This window comes from Amphiura filiformis, chromosome 16, assembly GCF_039555335.1.
Source record: "Amphiura filiformis chromosome 16, Afil_fr2py, whole genome shotgun sequence".
Taxonomy (NCBI): Eukaryota; Metazoa; Echinodermata; class Ophiuroidea; order Amphilepidida; family Amphiuridae; genus Amphiura; species Amphiura filiformis.
In genome coordinates this window covers 63,659,615-63,677,365 of record NC_092643.1, presented here as the reverse complement: position 1 = coordinate 63,677,365, position 17,751 = coordinate 63,659,615, and the positions used below count along the sequence as shown (strand labels likewise).

General features: G+C 37.8%; 1 protein-coding gene across 1 annotated transcript in view; it reads right to left on the bottom strand.

The window, feature by feature from the left end:
* Positions 1-8,409: 8,409 nt before the first annotated feature.
* LOC140136334 (mitochondrial inner membrane m-AAA protease component AFG3L2-like) overlaps positions 8,410-17,751 on the bottom strand; it is a 37,494-nt gene continuing 28,152 nt past the window's right edge. The window contains exons 12-17 of the mRNA XM_072158060.1: positions 17,403-17,500; positions 15,873-15,983; positions 15,183-15,298; positions 13,595-13,798; positions 12,439-12,633; positions 8,410-10,296 (exon numbers count right to left, since the gene is read on the bottom strand). Coding sequence (XP_072014161.1) covers positions 10,057-10,296; positions 12,439-12,633; positions 13,595-13,798; positions 15,183-15,298; positions 15,873-15,983; positions 17,403-17,500 — 964 coding nt within the window. The 3' untranslated portion in view covers positions 8,410-10,056. The remainder of the gene's footprint in view (positions 10,297-12,438; positions 12,634-13,594; positions 13,799-15,182; positions 15,299-15,872; positions 15,984-17,402; positions 17,501-17,751) is intronic.

Below are 17,751 nucleotides of genomic sequence, written 5' to 3'. Positions count from 1 at the left end.
CCAGCCAAGCTTGATGCTATGCCAAGTGAGTGGACCTTTCAATAGTTCTACCAAGAAAACTTTTCCCAGGATCAATGACACAGTCCCGGGGACAGAGTAATATTTCCAAGGAACATTATGTATTAATTGTCTTGTCTTGTAATTAGGTCTTCCACTTCAGAGGTTAAGAAATTGCTATCCGATGTAAAGGCCAGAGCTCACCAATCTGTCTGTATGAATGTATGCAAACACTGCAGTTGTACAGGAACTATGGATGCTGGGATTACCCAAAAAATAGAGACCAAAAAATATACTGATTTATATATTTATTAGTTCAATATTATGGCTGACAAATTTGGCTAAAAAACATATGAATGAAAATTTTTGAAAAATCCTATCTCTAAACCAGTTTTCTGAAATGAATGATCCAAGTTATGCCAAAATGCATCCCAAATCTGTCACACGTCCCTCCCGGGACATCCATGCACCCACCTTTTCAGTAAGAGCCCCTGCCTTCCGAATATGATTTTTAGTTCTTGTTGGGGGAGGCATGATGTGGGCCTGCCAACTGCAAGATCAGAGTAAATAAAACAAAGCCTCTGGCACTTTGAGATCAGCGATGCAGGGGGAATTAAATGCGCACGATACCCTGGTCATTAAGGTAATACATAATTTGCAGAAATAATCAATACCGGTACTGCCAATATATCCCAACTCATTTAGCTTGATATAACATAGCATATGTTTTCAATTCATTAACATCAGATGCTCTATAACCTACGTAACATGTAAATAATCCCCATATAGTTGTGGTTGAAAGTGACACAGAGGGCTTCTAGTGTAGTTGATAATTTGCAGGGGACAGCATCACAAGACATCACCACTGGATAAATAAACATGGAAGAAATTAACACTATAATTCATCAAGCAATTATCAATTATGAATTCTCCTTCACAATGATGCAATTTTCAAATTGTCAGTAATGTTCATATTAGCACCATTATGAAGTCTTCTTTGCTATTATCAACCACATTTTGAAATTAGCGAATTATGAAGTTAACAGTGCAATTATGCAACTGTCAAAATGCTTTAATGATAATAGCGCAGTTATGAAATCACTTGTTGAAATTAGCGCAATTATGAAGCCTACTTTAATATTTTGCAATTAGGCCTAGAAAAAAATTGTTTGATTGGCGTAAAAAAAAAAAAAAAATTAGGGTAGGTCGGTCGGCAATTTAAAAAAATTCTTTTTACAAACATTTTAAGCGGTAAATTGCATCTGATAAAGACCTTGGTAACTTTTTTGTTCCTTTTTTCAAAATTTTATTTATTTTTTATATTTTTGAGCAAAAAAAATATGAAAAAAAGTCTAGGGTTGGGCATATTTTTAGGGTCGGTCGGGTTACCCCAATCAAACAATTTTTTTGTTAGGCCTTATCAACTTCATTTTGAAATTAGCGCAATTATGAATGACATGTTGCAATTATGCAACTTTCAAAATGCTCAATGATAATAGCGCAATTGTGCAATTATGAAATCACTTGTTGAAATTAGCGCAATTATGAAGCTTACTAGTGTGCTACCACAGATTTCTCTGTCAAATCTTTTATGTTTAGCTTCATGTTTGTTAACGCAATACTTGTTCATAGTGTTAGCATAACACAAACTTAATCCTCTTAGCCCTGTTAGTTTTATCCTCTTTCAAGGAACACATACACCTCCTGACAGATCGAAAAAACGTGTATGAATGGAAATGCTGCAGTAGCTCGTATCGTTCAAGTGATATGCTTAGCCTGAGTCGCTCGGCCTATCTCGAACAAAATCGCCATGTGTAGCTGTTGAAGAACGAGTGGATTCGCCGTACTTTCACAGTAATTTTTGACACAAAGATATATGATGACGCTGTGTGGCGTACATGTAGCATCATACGGAGGCATGTGCCCCCAATTGAAAATTGGAAAATTTAGAACAATCTCGTATGGGAAAATTGCCCCTCCCCATCAGGCCAGTGCTCCCCATCATGGTTGGTGTCCCCCCAATAGGATGACTCATGCTATGCCACTGACCTTGCCTGTATTTGTTTGTTTTGATACACACCACTTGAAACACCAGCACATAAAATTCATCATAAATGACACGCCTAAATAGTATTGATCTGAAAATATTTATATAATTATTAATATGATTTCATTGTCTATAATTTATTTCTTTTATGTGTGCATTTAATGGTATGGTTACACTTGATCAATTCCACCCACTATAATTTGTTCAGATACACCAGGTGTTGCCAGCTCATAATTGTCACATAGTCCAAAACAGCATCATAAAACAATACCCAATTATTGCACACATTTTTGGGTGCAGTTAGTGACATCAGTGAAGATCATTTTAAAATATCAATATTTTAGCAATAAGACCCTCGAAGTTTTGAACATCCGCTATCTATGCCTGGATAAGGGAGCTTGGACTCTATTTTGAATATTAGTCTATTTCTTGTGTAAAACAGTTTTGTTAGTTATTAATTACAACAGGATAGTGGCTTTGAAAGATTTTCAACATTAGGACAAAACCAAATTTTTGGTAAAGTGATGATCTGTTCTGGGGGTACGGGTGCTCCACGGATCCAAAAATTTGGCAAAAATAGGTAAAAACTGCCATCTGATTATTTTACTTCACCTGGAATTATTGAGGAGGGTTGAAGGGTATTTGTTCCCCTGCACACAAAGCCCTGCTAGCCCCCCCCCCCCACACACACACCCACTTAGATACAGCATTTTCACTTGGGAAGACAGATATAGCCAGAATAAGTTGCACACACAGGCAAGCCCAGGTAGCACATTGCTTAGCTGTGAATATTGATTGCAACAGGTGCATAGGCATCACTTTTACTGGTCCATTTGAAAATTTTTCTCCGAATCACAATCAATAGTATGATGTTTTAACTAGTAGACAAGTGAGCCAATACTAATTATACATGCATCACATAACAACACATCTGCTAAATACCATTTGCAAATCTTGTAAACAAATCCAAAGAAAAAATATTGTGTAACATGATATTAAACATACATACCTCAATGATGTTTTGTGCTACATCGTAGCACTTTCTCAAATTGTATGTCAATGTATGACTAATTCGCCCACTCTTCATGATCTGCTTCCTTCAGAATTTGACGTTAGAGACGTTGTGATGGGTTTTAGGAGCTGATCATAAATATGCAGTAGAAAGTAATTTTTCTTATCTCGGTTTAGTGTGTTAGGGGCCGTCCATAATTTTCGGCATTTTCACTTACATACAAAGCGTCACGTAACTTTTTACCCCCTCCCTCTGATCCCCGAAGTTACGTACAAATAAAATGGCGAAGGATTTCCATGAGTAGACCTACTACTTATAGCAAAATTGAGATGTTGGGTTGAGGTAGGGGTTAGAGTTTTGGTTAAAGGTTCGATTAGGGTTAGGGTTAGTGTTCCAGGAGGACAGTTGGTTCTGGATTAATATTTTTACAGATGCGTTGAGAAATGCTGAAAAACATCCTTTTTAAACCATATTTTCCTGAATACGAGATCAAACAATAAATTAAAATATATTTTAAAATGCAGCCCGAATCTAAACTAAATGACTAATGCACCCCAAAATCTGCTGAACATCCCAATACTCTCTTTTCAAGAACCCCCAGGATCACATCATATAGGAACCAGGGGGACATCCCTTCGGCATGTCTGGCGTATGTTCTTGCAATGGGTTTCTTGTCTTTTGTCGCAACACTGACAATCCACACTTGGGCCTTTGCTGCCATTGATCCTAGCACAGATAGAAAATACTTTTGTAATGTATTTTGGTATGAAATAAATTAAGCACAATGTAAAATAGGACCACTATACATATTAGACTAAAAATTAAAGGGAAAATCATTGTTTGCATGTCATGTTATAGAAATTGTTATTTAAACGAAATTGAACAATTTTAGGTTAAGTTATGAATAAAATATTAGAAAACACCATAATTTTTCACTTTCATTTTTGTATTGCTCAAACAAATCGCCATTTTTCTTAAGTACACATGCCCAGGATTTCTAGTGAAAATGGCGAAAATTATGGACGACCCCTTAGTTATCCTCCTTTTTCTGGATCCAAATCGCTTCTTTCATGTGCCTTCTATTTCTAAACCGAGATGTGGGGATCACTTGGCCGCATATTTATGACAAGCTTCTAAACCCCAAAACAGTGCATCCAATGTCAAGATCCAAAGGAAGCACAGGAGGAGTGGGATAATTTATTGGTCATTCAATTTGAGGAAGCTTGAAAATTGAAATTTCAAAATGGAGGGTCAAAAATTGCTTGACCCCTCTCAGCCTGCCAAAAATTGTTTGCCCACCCTCTGCCTACCAAAAAATCTTTGCCTCCCCCATAAGATTTTTTCCCCAAACAACACCCGCCACTAATAATTTGCAAGCTACAACCCTGCACACAATATTCCTCAATGGCTCCTAATTTGTACAACGTTGTCTTTTACAATGGGATATTCCAGATGAAATCCATACTCTCTATGGAAGACATGACCTTAATCTCTCACACAGGGGTGTAAATTTCAAATGAAGTCATCCATTCAGGTAACCCCATTTGATATTCACACTCCGTGTGGGAGATTAAGGTCAAGTCTTCCATAGGGGGTGTATGGATTTCAATTGGAATAGCCCAATTCATTTATACACATACGCTCGTACATGCTTAGGATTTGCCATCAACTTTCTCCACCTTTTACCTGAACAGGATTTCAGTTTTGCACTCCAACAAAATGACAACTTGTGAAATGACGACTAAGATGAGGACTATGAGTTACTTAGCACTCAAGGGTAACCTACATGTACAGTACTATGTAACTCTTGTCATCATGTTTTCTCTTATAAATTCACTACAATTGATATATTATTTCTCTTTTAATGCTTGTCGCTGGAAAAGCGGGAGAGATATGATTTGGTACCTTGGGCCTATAGTATAGATGAGTTGACCTCAATGTTTATCAACAAAGGCAAGGGGCCGGTATATCGATTTGCTTGAGTGAACCGTATGCAACCACTACACTATTCAATAGCCTTATTGTGATGTGGCAGGGGTTTTAAAAACACAAGCCCTGATCAAAATATGATGCGCGCGCATACTACCAGGCAAAATACAATGAAAATTTTGATGATGTGTGCGCATACTGCCAGGCATTGACATCAGAAGTCAACTCATCCATACTATAACGCTTTGATGCTATTGGCTTTCTTGATAGCTTAGTTGGTAAGAACATTGGTCTAGATACCCAGGGGTGCCAGGTTCAAATCCTGGTCAAGGATGAATATTTATTTCTTTGGCTACTGGAGGGAAAGAATAATTATGTGCAACTTGTGAACATATTTGTGTAATTACACAATGTATTTATTACTCTTACACCTTCATGTACTTATACCAGGCCTATGCCTGTCTGGTTTTGCAAGACCAAAAGGTAATTGGGTAAGGCAGTGAAATACATTCAGGTAGGCTGGACCATCATGATCCAGGTCATTTAGAGAACCTGTATGTGACATGCAACAGCAAAATCTACCTTGACACAGTCACACCACACAACTCAGCTCAGGATGAGCTGAGAAGTCACCTGCTCACAAATGGTCTCATGTTTGAAAATCAGCATGGGTTTTCTCCTGGCAAATCATGCACCACGGCCCTTTGTGAAGCCACCACAGAATGGCTTGGTGCCCTTGATCGTCGGACTAATCCAACTGCGCGTGACGATCTTATATCCGTGGATTACAGCCGCAAGATTTGATTCTATTTCACACCATGTGCTCATTAAAAGCTTCATAAGACCCACGGCATTCATGGACCTTTATTACAATGGATAACATCATTCCTTACTTGCCGTCGACAACGTGTCATGTTTCGCGGTGCTAGTTCTGAGTGGACCAATGTATTATCTGGGGTCCCTCAGGGATCTGTTTTGGGCCCACTTTTGTTTAATATATACGTTAACGATCTTCATCTTCATCTTCAGTCTCCCATGTACGCTTATGCTGATGACACGTTCATTTTTAGGATCATTAAAGATGACACGGATATTACTATATTGCAATCTGATCTGGACAAATTAAACTGGTGGTCAAACAATAACGCTCTTCAATTAAACCCATCTAAATGCCAAGTCATGTGCATAAGCAGGCGCAAAAACAAACCTGTTCCTGTCTACCACGTCAATAACACTAGTCTTGCTACTACTGATAACCTTCGTCTCCTAGGTGTAACAGTCTCCAGTGATCTTTCGTGGAATTGTCACGTCAACAACATTGTCAAAAAGTGCAATAAATTACTTGGTTTTACCAGAATTGTCGCGGAAGTAAGAACTCCTATGTTCTACTCAAACTTTACCAGTCGCTCATTTTGCCAATACTAGATTACTGCTCGCCTGTTTGGAATGTTTACAAGAAATGTAATATTGATAAATTGGAACAAATACAGCATCGTGCTACTAGGTCAATTCTTTGTCAACGTAGGGGGGATCAATCATACGAGGACAGACTCAGAACTCTAAATCTCACAACTTTGAAAACTAGAAGGACTTATTTGTCTGTTTCATTCGCTTGTTCTTGTCTTACTAATGCCAATCCCTTTCTTTTTTCCAGGTGGTGTGTTAATACGAGACATGAAGCTTTAATTTTTAAACAATCAATCACTCCTAAAACAGATGCTTACAAAAACTGTCTTTTAGTTAATTTCCCAGTGTTATGGTCTTCAATTCCATCCGATATCAGAGACTCGTATCTCACCTGTAGCAAGTCTACTTTTAAATCTCAACTCAAATCTCACTATATGGAGCATGATGATTAATTTGTATTGATGCCTTTTTGTATTTTTTTCCAATATGATTTGTATGTGTGTGGTCTGCTGAGTTGGGAGCGCTGCGCCTTATGGTGACAGTGCTCTTTTGTGCTTTCAGTGTTCCCTGGCAGCTCAGTAGACCCAATTTGTTGTTTTGTCTCAATTTTGTTGTTAATTGCCAGATGAATAAAATAAAAAAATAAAATAAAGTTCTTGGAGTAGACAAAAAATCAATGAGGACAGTGGCTACATTCAAATTCAAATGTGACTTTTCAGAAGCCATGGACCTGTTTGATAAATACTTACAATCAATTGTATGTTTGCTTTGATAGGATTGTATAACGAATACCAAAAGTAAATCTTTGCAAAATGGGCTCTGGTTTTACAAAATGGCTTTTTTTTTTATCTCTTTCAATAAATTGGAACATTGAACATCATTCTGAATGTAGAATTTGCTGGAACAGGCAACATATAATAATAGGTTAATGAATAACATATCAAAGGCTCACAAACACAAGCCCTCATGCCAATTCTTTTGGAATGAAATTCTTTTTCCAGTAACACAATGCCTCATCTCCATAACCCATATCAAGTTATAAGCCAGTCTTACAAGGTCTTATCATATGATCATATAGTATGACCAAATCTTCCATCACCTTTTTCTCAAATAGGACAAAAAACCTTGCGTTTCTGAAAATATATTCAAATATGTGATGCGATCAAGCAAAATCAGTTGTAATTTAATATTTCCAAGTTCCGACTGATTTTGCTTGTTCGCATCACATATGATTACAAAATTCATGAGAATTGCTTATTTGCAATTTACTTACACCTGTCCATTTCAATTCACAAAACCAATTTTTTACTTCCAATTTTCATATTAATCCACACCACAAAATACGGTCTCAATACAATCTTCCAAGACAGAGACGACTTAAATTTCATCACAATGTTCACCTATGCAAAAGTGTTTTTTGTTTTGTGCCTGTGAATTTATTGAAGCATGGCTAATTTCTATGCTTAATGCCAGTTATAGTGAAGAACAGATCCAATCGGTAGTTTCCAAATCAACCAGATTTTGAGCTTATCGGTTCTGAATTGGAATCGGTAAAAATCAACTCATTTGCCGATATAGTGAACTGACTAATTATTTTTATGTGAAAGCAGTATTTATGTTTTAAAATGCACAACAGCAATTAGCTCATTCATCATATTTTACCAAAAATATTAATTACTGAGGTGCTTATCCCTTGTTTTAGTCATCTGCAGAGCACAGTGACTAGAAAGATTACAATTTCCATTTCAAAATGGTGCACATCCAGGTAAGCAAAATTCAATTATCTGCAATCGGCGTATTCGGAGTTGGGGTGATCGGTTCTTCACTGACCAGTTAAACAAATTGAAAACTCCATCACACAAAATCATAATTTTGAATTGATTTATCTGGTGTTTGTGTTGAAGTCAGTCAGGCTTTACAGAATCACCTGCCCGACATTCCAGGACAACCACAATTTGAAGTCGCGCAACCAAAAACACTCGACTTGGAGCAACATAATTTATACTGATAGATATGATTAAAATTAAGCCAATTTATTTATTCCTACATATTGTATAAGGTGCCCCTCAAAAAAGAATACCCTGTACTTGATGCTATGCCTTGTCTGGTGACTACCGTATTGTACCACTTTGTAAGGTTTAAGGTTAAAGGTGAGTAAATATGTGCAAAGACCCAGTAAAATATCAAGTTGGGCAAGTGGATTTCGAAGCAGACTTGAATGGGCAAGGCCTGAAATCGGCACTGGCTTAAGAAATCATAACTCCTGAAATGTTGATGTAATAGTCCTCTGTCTATTGTGAGATTGCATTATGTGTCTTGATTCACATCAACATAATCTGATTATATCCATTATTTTCCTGAATATGACATAAATACAACAATGTATTGATGGTCACCAGTATTCCTTCAAATGCCATATAGGCCCTCAATTGGCACAGCAAATTGTGAAATTGGCCCAAAAAAATTCAGAGAAAAAGAAAAAAATAGAATAATATTTTGAAAGCCATATGCTCAGTGCTCACCAATGAACACATTCTTTGCTCAGGGGAATTTCAAGTTAGCTCAATTACTTCATGAGAATTAACAGGGAATGTGCAGGGCCTTAACTCACATTGACACACACCAATGCACATGAGGCAGATGCTTTAAGATTTGAGCTAACTTGTCTACTACACAACACAAGTAATAAATAAAAGTTTACCACCTGCTCATCCCAGACAAAACTGCCTGTCCAAAATTATGGGTGGACAGCACAGGGAGGGTTGTTAAGATTATGAATGACACTCTGTATTTCATGCTTGGCTCTGCTTTCAACAACAGTTACTTGAGTGAAAATAATACAATAATCTGCAGTCACACAAGAGCTTTGTGCACTTTCATTTATCATGTTCCCATCATACTATGATGATGACATGGTTATAATGCAACCATGATCATGATTGACATCAAAAAGAGCACATTTGAACCTAGCCATTTGTCAAAAAAAATTCAATTGTTTGCTTGGCCTCAAATATTTAAAACTGGTTTCCTTATAATGAATATCTGACTCCAATTTGATTCTAAACCTTTCAAAATTTTGGTAAACTGAATATAAAAAACAATCTTATAAAATTTGAGGGTTTCACCCTTGTAAACTAGTTTGAAACATGTTTGATATGGTAGTGCAGGGAAATATTGCAATTTGTGCCTTCTACACCTTAATGGTGTTGTAGAAATGACAGATAAATAATGTAATTGGAATTAAACTAAAGGTGGAATATCGAGTTGTTTTCAGAAACGCAATATTCATTTTCTCGGCAAGACTTCACATTCCTTTGACACCCACTTGGTCACTTTGTAGAATGTTGGTAGCTACAACCCTCCAGATATATAAAAACCCTACCCTTGGAGAAGTGGAGGAGGGCACCCCAACAATTTTTCTTTTTGGCTTTAGCACTACTGCTCACAATACTGATTACAAAGATTAATTAAAACAAACCTTTCAAATCCCGATTCACCATCTATGAAAATACAGAGATTGTATTCCATTATTTATCACTTGTTTGAAGTAATAAGATCACAATCACTTCATTTCCATCTGGGCAAAATACAAACATACTCCACAAGAAATGGCAGCATTTCTTTCTCACAATGGGAGTCCACACTAGAAATGTTTCAGATGTCGTTATGTTTTAAGCTCCATATCTTTACTGTCCAAGTCACTTTTTGAATTGTCATCTTTCTTTTCTTCTTTAGGCTCGTTCCATCCTTTAAGTCCTTCAGGAAGTGATGTGTCCTCTTCTAAACTGCCAGTTCCTTCAACAAATTCTTCGTAGGTGGATTTCTCTGCAAATGGTCTCTTGCCAAGGATGTTGACCATGTCATCTTTGTTCAGGTTCTCTTTTTCTAGTAATCTTAAGGCAACCTGGAGGAAGGGAGAAGATGAAATCAGGTCAATTTGTCACCTTTATCGCATGCAGTGAGATAGTATACAAATATTGACTCCTATGAGGGGCATGGTTAAAATTATAGGCCCGCGGTGATCTCAAAACCATGACTATGCCCCGCGGGCCTATAATTTTAACCATGCCCCGAATAAAAAGCAGTCAGTATTTGTTTTATATACCAAATCTTAAGATTCTTGTCATCTGTTTGGTTAAAAGCATCGATTTTGGGATGAGAAATTAATAGTTTTAATGCGAACGGCACAGATTACAATCAGCGATTACTGCATAATTATAGCGCACAAAAACATTAATGCGTGCATAAATCATTTTACGCTGGGAACAAGCACACACAGAACTATGCCCGGGGCATAGTTACTTTTGCGGGCATAGTCAAAACTACATGTATGCCTGCACTTTTAACCAATCAGATGGCGGGAATCTTTAGATGAGGTATATAATACTAAAGATTTTCAGCTTTGCCATGTCTGTGTTTCACTCCTGGAGGAAAAATTTGATATGCAACAGGAAACTGTGCTTCCAAGTGTGTGGTTTGTTTGCATTCTGGGTGTAATGCAGGGCTTCCCAAACTTTTTTCCTGTGACCCAAATTTCAAAAAAACTAAAATGAGTCAAATTGGGGCTACATGTTCAATACAATGGTACCATGCACTTTAATACACAGATATGTATTTTCCGCAACCCTTTTTGGAAGAGGCTGTGACCCCCAATAGGGTCGCGACCACAGCTTACGAACCGTTGGTGTAATGCATTGTGCATGCAAAGTGCTGCATGCCCAAACCTTTGTAATGGTCAAGCTTAAAGATGCCAGTTATCATTCCATTTCTGGCTGGCCAACTAAATCGATCTTCTACGGGATGATCCCAGCATGGGGTTACAGGTTATATGGGGTCCAATTTCAAAATTGCTCGAATCTTGTTTTAATCCCCATCGAAGTATTCCTCTGGTCATAAGGATTCAGAAAAAGTATAGTTTGATCTACCTGTGACATATGGCTGAGTACTTAGCAAAAAGGTCAAAGTTTGACCTCAACAGGGGTCGACATTGTAAAAAGTCTCTGATTTTAACCAAAAATTTCTCAAATTGTTCCTCTTGCAAAAACATCTAAAATAAAGAAGTTTGCACCATCTAGGACGTTTTGTTACATAGGTTACATAACAAAATATGTCAAGGTCACAAGGGGATTGTGTGATATGTGAGATGTCAGGGCCTGCATTTATGGTATGCATGGTGTGCATGACATACAAGCACTGACCTGTCTGAAATCTGACTGGCTGTCAGGGCCTGCATTTATGGTATGCATGGTGTGATGACATACAAGCACTGACCTGTCTGAAATCTGACTGGCTGTCAGGGCCTGCATTTATGGTATGCATGGTGTGCATGACATACAAGCACTGACATAGGCACTGACCTGTCTGAAATCTGACTGGCTGTCAGGGCCTGCATTTATGGTATGCATGGTGTGCATGACATACAAGCACTGACCTGTCTGAAATCTGACTGGCTGTCAGGGCCTGCATTTATGGTATGCATGGTGTGATGACATACAAGCACTGACCTGTCTGAAATCTGACTGGCTGTCAGGGCCTGCATTTATGGTATGCATGGTGTGCATGACATACAAGCACTGACCTCTCTGAAATCTGACTGGCTGTCAGGGCCTGCATTTATGGTATGCATGGTGTGCATGACATACAAGCACTGACCTGTCTGAAATCTGACTGGCTGTCAGGGCCTGCATTTATGGTATGCATGGTGTGATGACATACAAGCACTGACCTGTCTGAAATCTGACTGGCTGTCAGGGCCTGCATTTATGGTATGCATGGTGTGCATGACATACAAGCACTGACCTGTCCCTATAAAGCAGTTAGCTGCTACTTGTGTATCACACCCATCCTGTGTTCAAACCCCATTGTGGTATTCTATTGTTACATCTAAATAAATAGGATGATTTACTTTGAATGAGCAGTCTCACACATATTTTGAGGAAATATATATTAAGGAAAGCTGGATCAACCTCCTCTCCCTTACATCTTCTCTGGTATAAACCTTCTGCATGTTTCAGTCCACACTTAGCATCATGATTTAATGACTTACTTTTTCTACATTTTCCTTATGTTTAGTTAGCAGCGTTGTTGTTCTATCGTACGCTGACTTGACAAGAGCTCGTACTTCGTCATCAATAAGCACAGCCGTGGCTTCGCTGTACGGTTTCTCAAGCACCATCTCTCCTTGTTGAGGCATATCAAAGGACAGGTTGCCTACTTTCTCATTCATACCAAACTGGACTACCTGTTGAAAAATTTCGGAGTACAAAATGTACATAAATTTCAGAGTCCCATGCATTGCTTTGGATCATAATCAGAAAGAAACAAAAAAAAAACCCTCATTGTTTCCAAATTCCAAATTAATTTTTAAAATTATTATAATCATTAATATTCATTTATTTTTATAGTACCTAGCTTGAAATGTTATCTCAGTTGAACTTCCTGTTTTTGGACATTTCTTGCAAAATGCACAAAGTTTGGACAATTAATCAGTCTCCTGTTACCTTTACAAATATATCACACTTATTTTTTTTTGTACAATTCTGTGGTGTTGACAGCAGCTATATGATTCAGTTCTGAAGGGCTTTAAAACTGGCAAAAAGTACATCAATCAACTTAACAAATTATTAAAAAAAACAAGATAAAACTTCGAGTTGAAACTACAGCCATGGCATAATTTATAAAGTGGGTTACCATTTTCAACTTCATTGGGCTATTCAAGTTAAAATCCATATGCCCCCTATGGAAGACATGACCTTAGTGTCCAACCTAGGGGGTGTAGATTTTAAATGAAGTCACTCATTTAGGTGCCCAATTTGAAATTCACACTCCCTGTGTGGATGATTAAGGCTGTGTCTTCCATGTGTTCAACAATAAATAACCTATTAGGGGTTCTAAGTCTGTCATTCCCTGGGGTGCTTATAAATTATGAAATGAAAGTTTGATACTACGTGTTACACAGTGTCAAAATACAGTTTATGAAGTCAAAATCTATTTAGACATTTGATGGAATGTAGTTGTACAGTGCATTGAAAAGGGGGCACTTAAACAGTTATCACTCAAAATTCTGTATAGGATAATACATGCATTCTACTAATATTTTACATCAGTTTAAATACCCTATAGTGCATCAACTCAAAAAAGATAATATCTTTTTAATCCAAAAAAATTAGTGCTGACTTTTTCTGGAATTGGGACCTTCTTACCTGTGAATACCCAAGCTGCGTGACTTTCTTCAAGTCGTCCTGCGCACCTGTTGTTATTCTGTTAAAGAAGATCTGTTCTGATACACGGCCACCCAGCAACATACACATTCTATCTAATAATTGCTCCTTGGTGTACAGGTACTGTTCTCTAGGTAGATATTGGGCATAACCAAGAGCTCCTTGGCCCCTGGGGATGATTGACACCTATGCACAATAGCAAAAAGAATTGACTTAATATCTGCTTCTAACAGGATCAGCATAAAAGTCATAAACATTGATCAGATTGGACTATTCCATTTAAAACCTATCATATCACTGTGGAAGATATAAGGAAAGTCTTCCACAGAGGGGGTATGTTATTCAAATGGAATTGGCTATCATTTTGAAACCCATACTCCTGTGTATGGTTTTACTTATATATTCCACAACTGGAGTATTTCAAATCGAAATTACCCAACTGTCCATGTTATTTGTAACAAAGTAAGCAAAAGACTTAAGCTAAATCTTCCACAGGAAGGTGTGGATTTCAAACGGAATAGCCCCTTTAGGGTCATTCATTGCAATCTTTTCATACACTCCTATATCTAAGCAGCCAATCAGAAAAGCTGTTAGAAAAGTAACGAAACATGCATTGATTGTGTATATTGTGCACTCTGCGTACTACGCGCAGTGTTTCGTGCGCGTTCGCGTCGCGTAGGATTGATTCATTTTTCGGGCGGGTTGATGCATTTATATTTGGTTCTGTTTTCCAACATTTTCAGTGATAATTTGTTATATAAAAAAAGTAAAAATGACGCGTTTTTTTCTTCTCGTGTATGAAATAGATTAATAAACTTGTATTACTTATTGCTCGAGAATTAGACAAAATAATGCACTTGCGCTGATGTTGATGCGTCTAATGCACTCCCCCTTCGGGGCTCGTGCATTAGACGCATCAACATCAGCGCAGCAACAACGTTATTATTTTGTCTAATTCTCTTCCAATAAGTAATCGAGTTCATTAACCTATAAATAACAACTCTGTTAAAACACAATATTCTATTGCAACTATTCAATGGTGTGCAAATGTGTGCACATTAAATTTGTGTGTGGGGGTGTGTGTATTTACTACTATTTAGAGGTTTGTGCATGCACAATGAGAGGTTGAACAAGATTAACTGAGGACTTGAACTTGAAAATCAAAGTTTCTAAGGAGCTATACTAGGTGTCTGAAGAACTTAAATGTGGCCTCAGAAGTAAACTATGGTTTTAAGGGTAGGGGTGTAAATGTGTCAAAGTACTGTACACTGCCGCACACACCCCTTCTCGAATCACCCCCCTTTCAAAGGACCATACCTCAAAATGGTGATGTGTTGTCAAAAATGTCCTCTGAATACATGTATCTGTGTTTAATTATTATTATAGCCGTATGTTACACTACAGTACCCTGGCTGAGAGTAAAGGTCCTGGAGTTCTTGCTGTGGGGGAGGTGCAACAATCCCCTTACAGCAACATTACATGGAGGAGTCTGGCCCAATCGCGAATCAAAGAGAGACAGGCACTCCATTCACTGTTTATATACAGATTCCTTTATCATAATTATTCTCACCTTTAATAATGGGTCAGCATGTTCTAGAAACCAGCCAGTGACAGCATGCCCAGCTTCATGGTAAGCCACTGTCTTCTTTTCTTCTGGTTGTAGCACCTGTGTTTTCTTTTCCAAACCTGAAAAGTCAGCATTTAATTGATGTTAACGGCCTCTAAACACTGTTTTGATTGTTTACATGGAGGGCTATATGAAGTATTGAGCCAATCACAGATCTGGTAAGAATATTCAGCAGGGATGATGAGGATTAAGCTTACATTTGCTAAGAGATCTGAAAATTTTCAGTAATTGGTTATAAAATAGAATAAAAAATTATGTTGGCTTAAAACTGATATTGTGCTGGTTTCATACTTCCGTGCCGTTGCACACGCATTGCAGACAAACAGACACAATCAAGGCTTGTCATTGGCCAATATGTCATGCTGTTTGCTGCAGCGGCAGGAAAATCTGTCCTGGCAGTCTTTATATAATTTTTGGCCATTATTTCCAATAATTAATATTAAAACTTTTATAGCCATTTAGTTCCAACTAAAGGATCAGATGACTGACCCCTAATGGCTCTAGATTTCTAGAATAGGGAGTATCACACTGCTTAATACCGGCAATAACACTTTTCACTTGCCTCATTAAATGATTGGCATGTACACTGATCTGACTATTAAATAGCCTAAGTACACAGCCCTCTTAACTTACCTGCAATAACTCTTTCAATTGCCTGCTCAAAATGTGTTTCCTCTATGCTAGGGCACTTGAATCTCGCAGCTATCAAAGCAGCTTCATTGCATACATTGGCTACGTCAGCACCTGCCAAAAAATGTACATTAATCAATTAAACATTTAGATATATTAATCGGTAACAGAAATGCAGACATTATGGATTTGATCACTTCTTCTTGTAAAGTCCATCAAATGCATCATAGCCAGACAGGTAGGTCCCTGCACAGCCAACTAATGGTGTCTTCATCAAGCTCTTGAAGTCTTGATGGGACAGACATCGATGATATGCTCCATTGTTTGAATTTCACCACATTCACAGTTGCACCAATCTAGAACTAGCCCCGTTCACGAACCGCGACACCTCTCGAACAGCGAGCGGAGCGATTGGAAAATCTTTAAATCATTATACAGGTATCAGAGTACAGCTCAGAAGCTAGTGCTACACCAATCTTGTGTAAAAAGTGCTTGGTGCATCCGACTCAAGACCTGGTTCTATTTATATTCACCCAGGCCTTCCTTGGAAGGTCCTAAACACTTGCATTAGAAGAGGTCTCACTCAGGTTGGTGCATGAGGTCTCCCATTTCTTTGTTCACATTGTTTTGTAGAACTGACCACAACCTGATCCACCAGAGCTAAAAGCAGCAATTGTGAGATTGAGATACAGGCACATTCAAATATAATTACGAAAATTGGTGTTTGTAAGAGCGATAATGATTTCATTTCTATTACTATGCAAGTTACTGTGGTAAGCTGATGATAATAATAACTGTGTTTGGCCTAGTTTGATGATAAGATCATGTCATCTATCAAAGGAAAAAGTTAACTAGAAACGTCGCGGAGGTACGGAAGCCCGGACATTGCAAAAACAGTATGTCTTGCAGTGGAGGCATAAAAATGACCATCATCATCAGCCGTAACTCCAGCATGATCCCTAGTTTTTCCTTTATGCCGAGTCATGAGGCATTCTGACAATGCACTAAGCATGTCTTGAACAGATTAATTGAGTAGGATAAAGTATGCTGATCTATATGCCTTTTGTTTGAAGCAAATCAGGAGGGCACACCAGTACTAGAGGACACACCAGTATATATATATACACTATTAAAGGATCAGAAACTGACAATCCTGATTTGAATTCTTTCTTGTCTGTTCTCATGGTGCTGCCCAAAGTGTTTTTCAGTGTTATGGGACTTCATTACTCAGTACTGCAAGTGTCCTGTTACCTCAATATTGCTGAATGTTTTTGGAAAATGTCAATAAATAAGTCTGATCTGTACATATTGTGAGTAGTGTATACACATATCAGTGTCGCACCTGGTATTTTGCCAATAGGGCAAATCCATGTTGGGGGCAGAGGCCCAACTTAGTTCCCAAAACCGACAAGCAAGGAGGGGTAGGGGCACAAACACAAAATTTTCATTGGAGGGGGAATCACCACTGATCAGCTCAGTTTCTGCTAAATTGGGAAAGTGAGAGTATCAATGTGAGGATGATAGCCAACTAACCTGTGAATCCAGGAGTCCTTGCTGACAGTTTCCTTGCCATCTGATCGATATCCAGATTGGTTTTCAGTGGTTTTAAATGTACCTTGAATATAGAAGCTCTGCAAACATGAAATGAAAATGATATATTAGGTATGTGAATCATAGAGCCCAAACAGTTACATATGTAAATGTAGACTAAAGTGGCAAGTTCTCTGTGTCACGGAAAACAAAAAATCTGTGAAAGTTAAGAAAAAAAAAACCGGAAAACCACAGAAATTTACGGAAAACATGTTTTTCCTTGAGAATAAAAATTAAGAAAAAATAATGAGAATGTGAGGTAAAAATAATGAAAATGAAGTCTGTCTTCAAA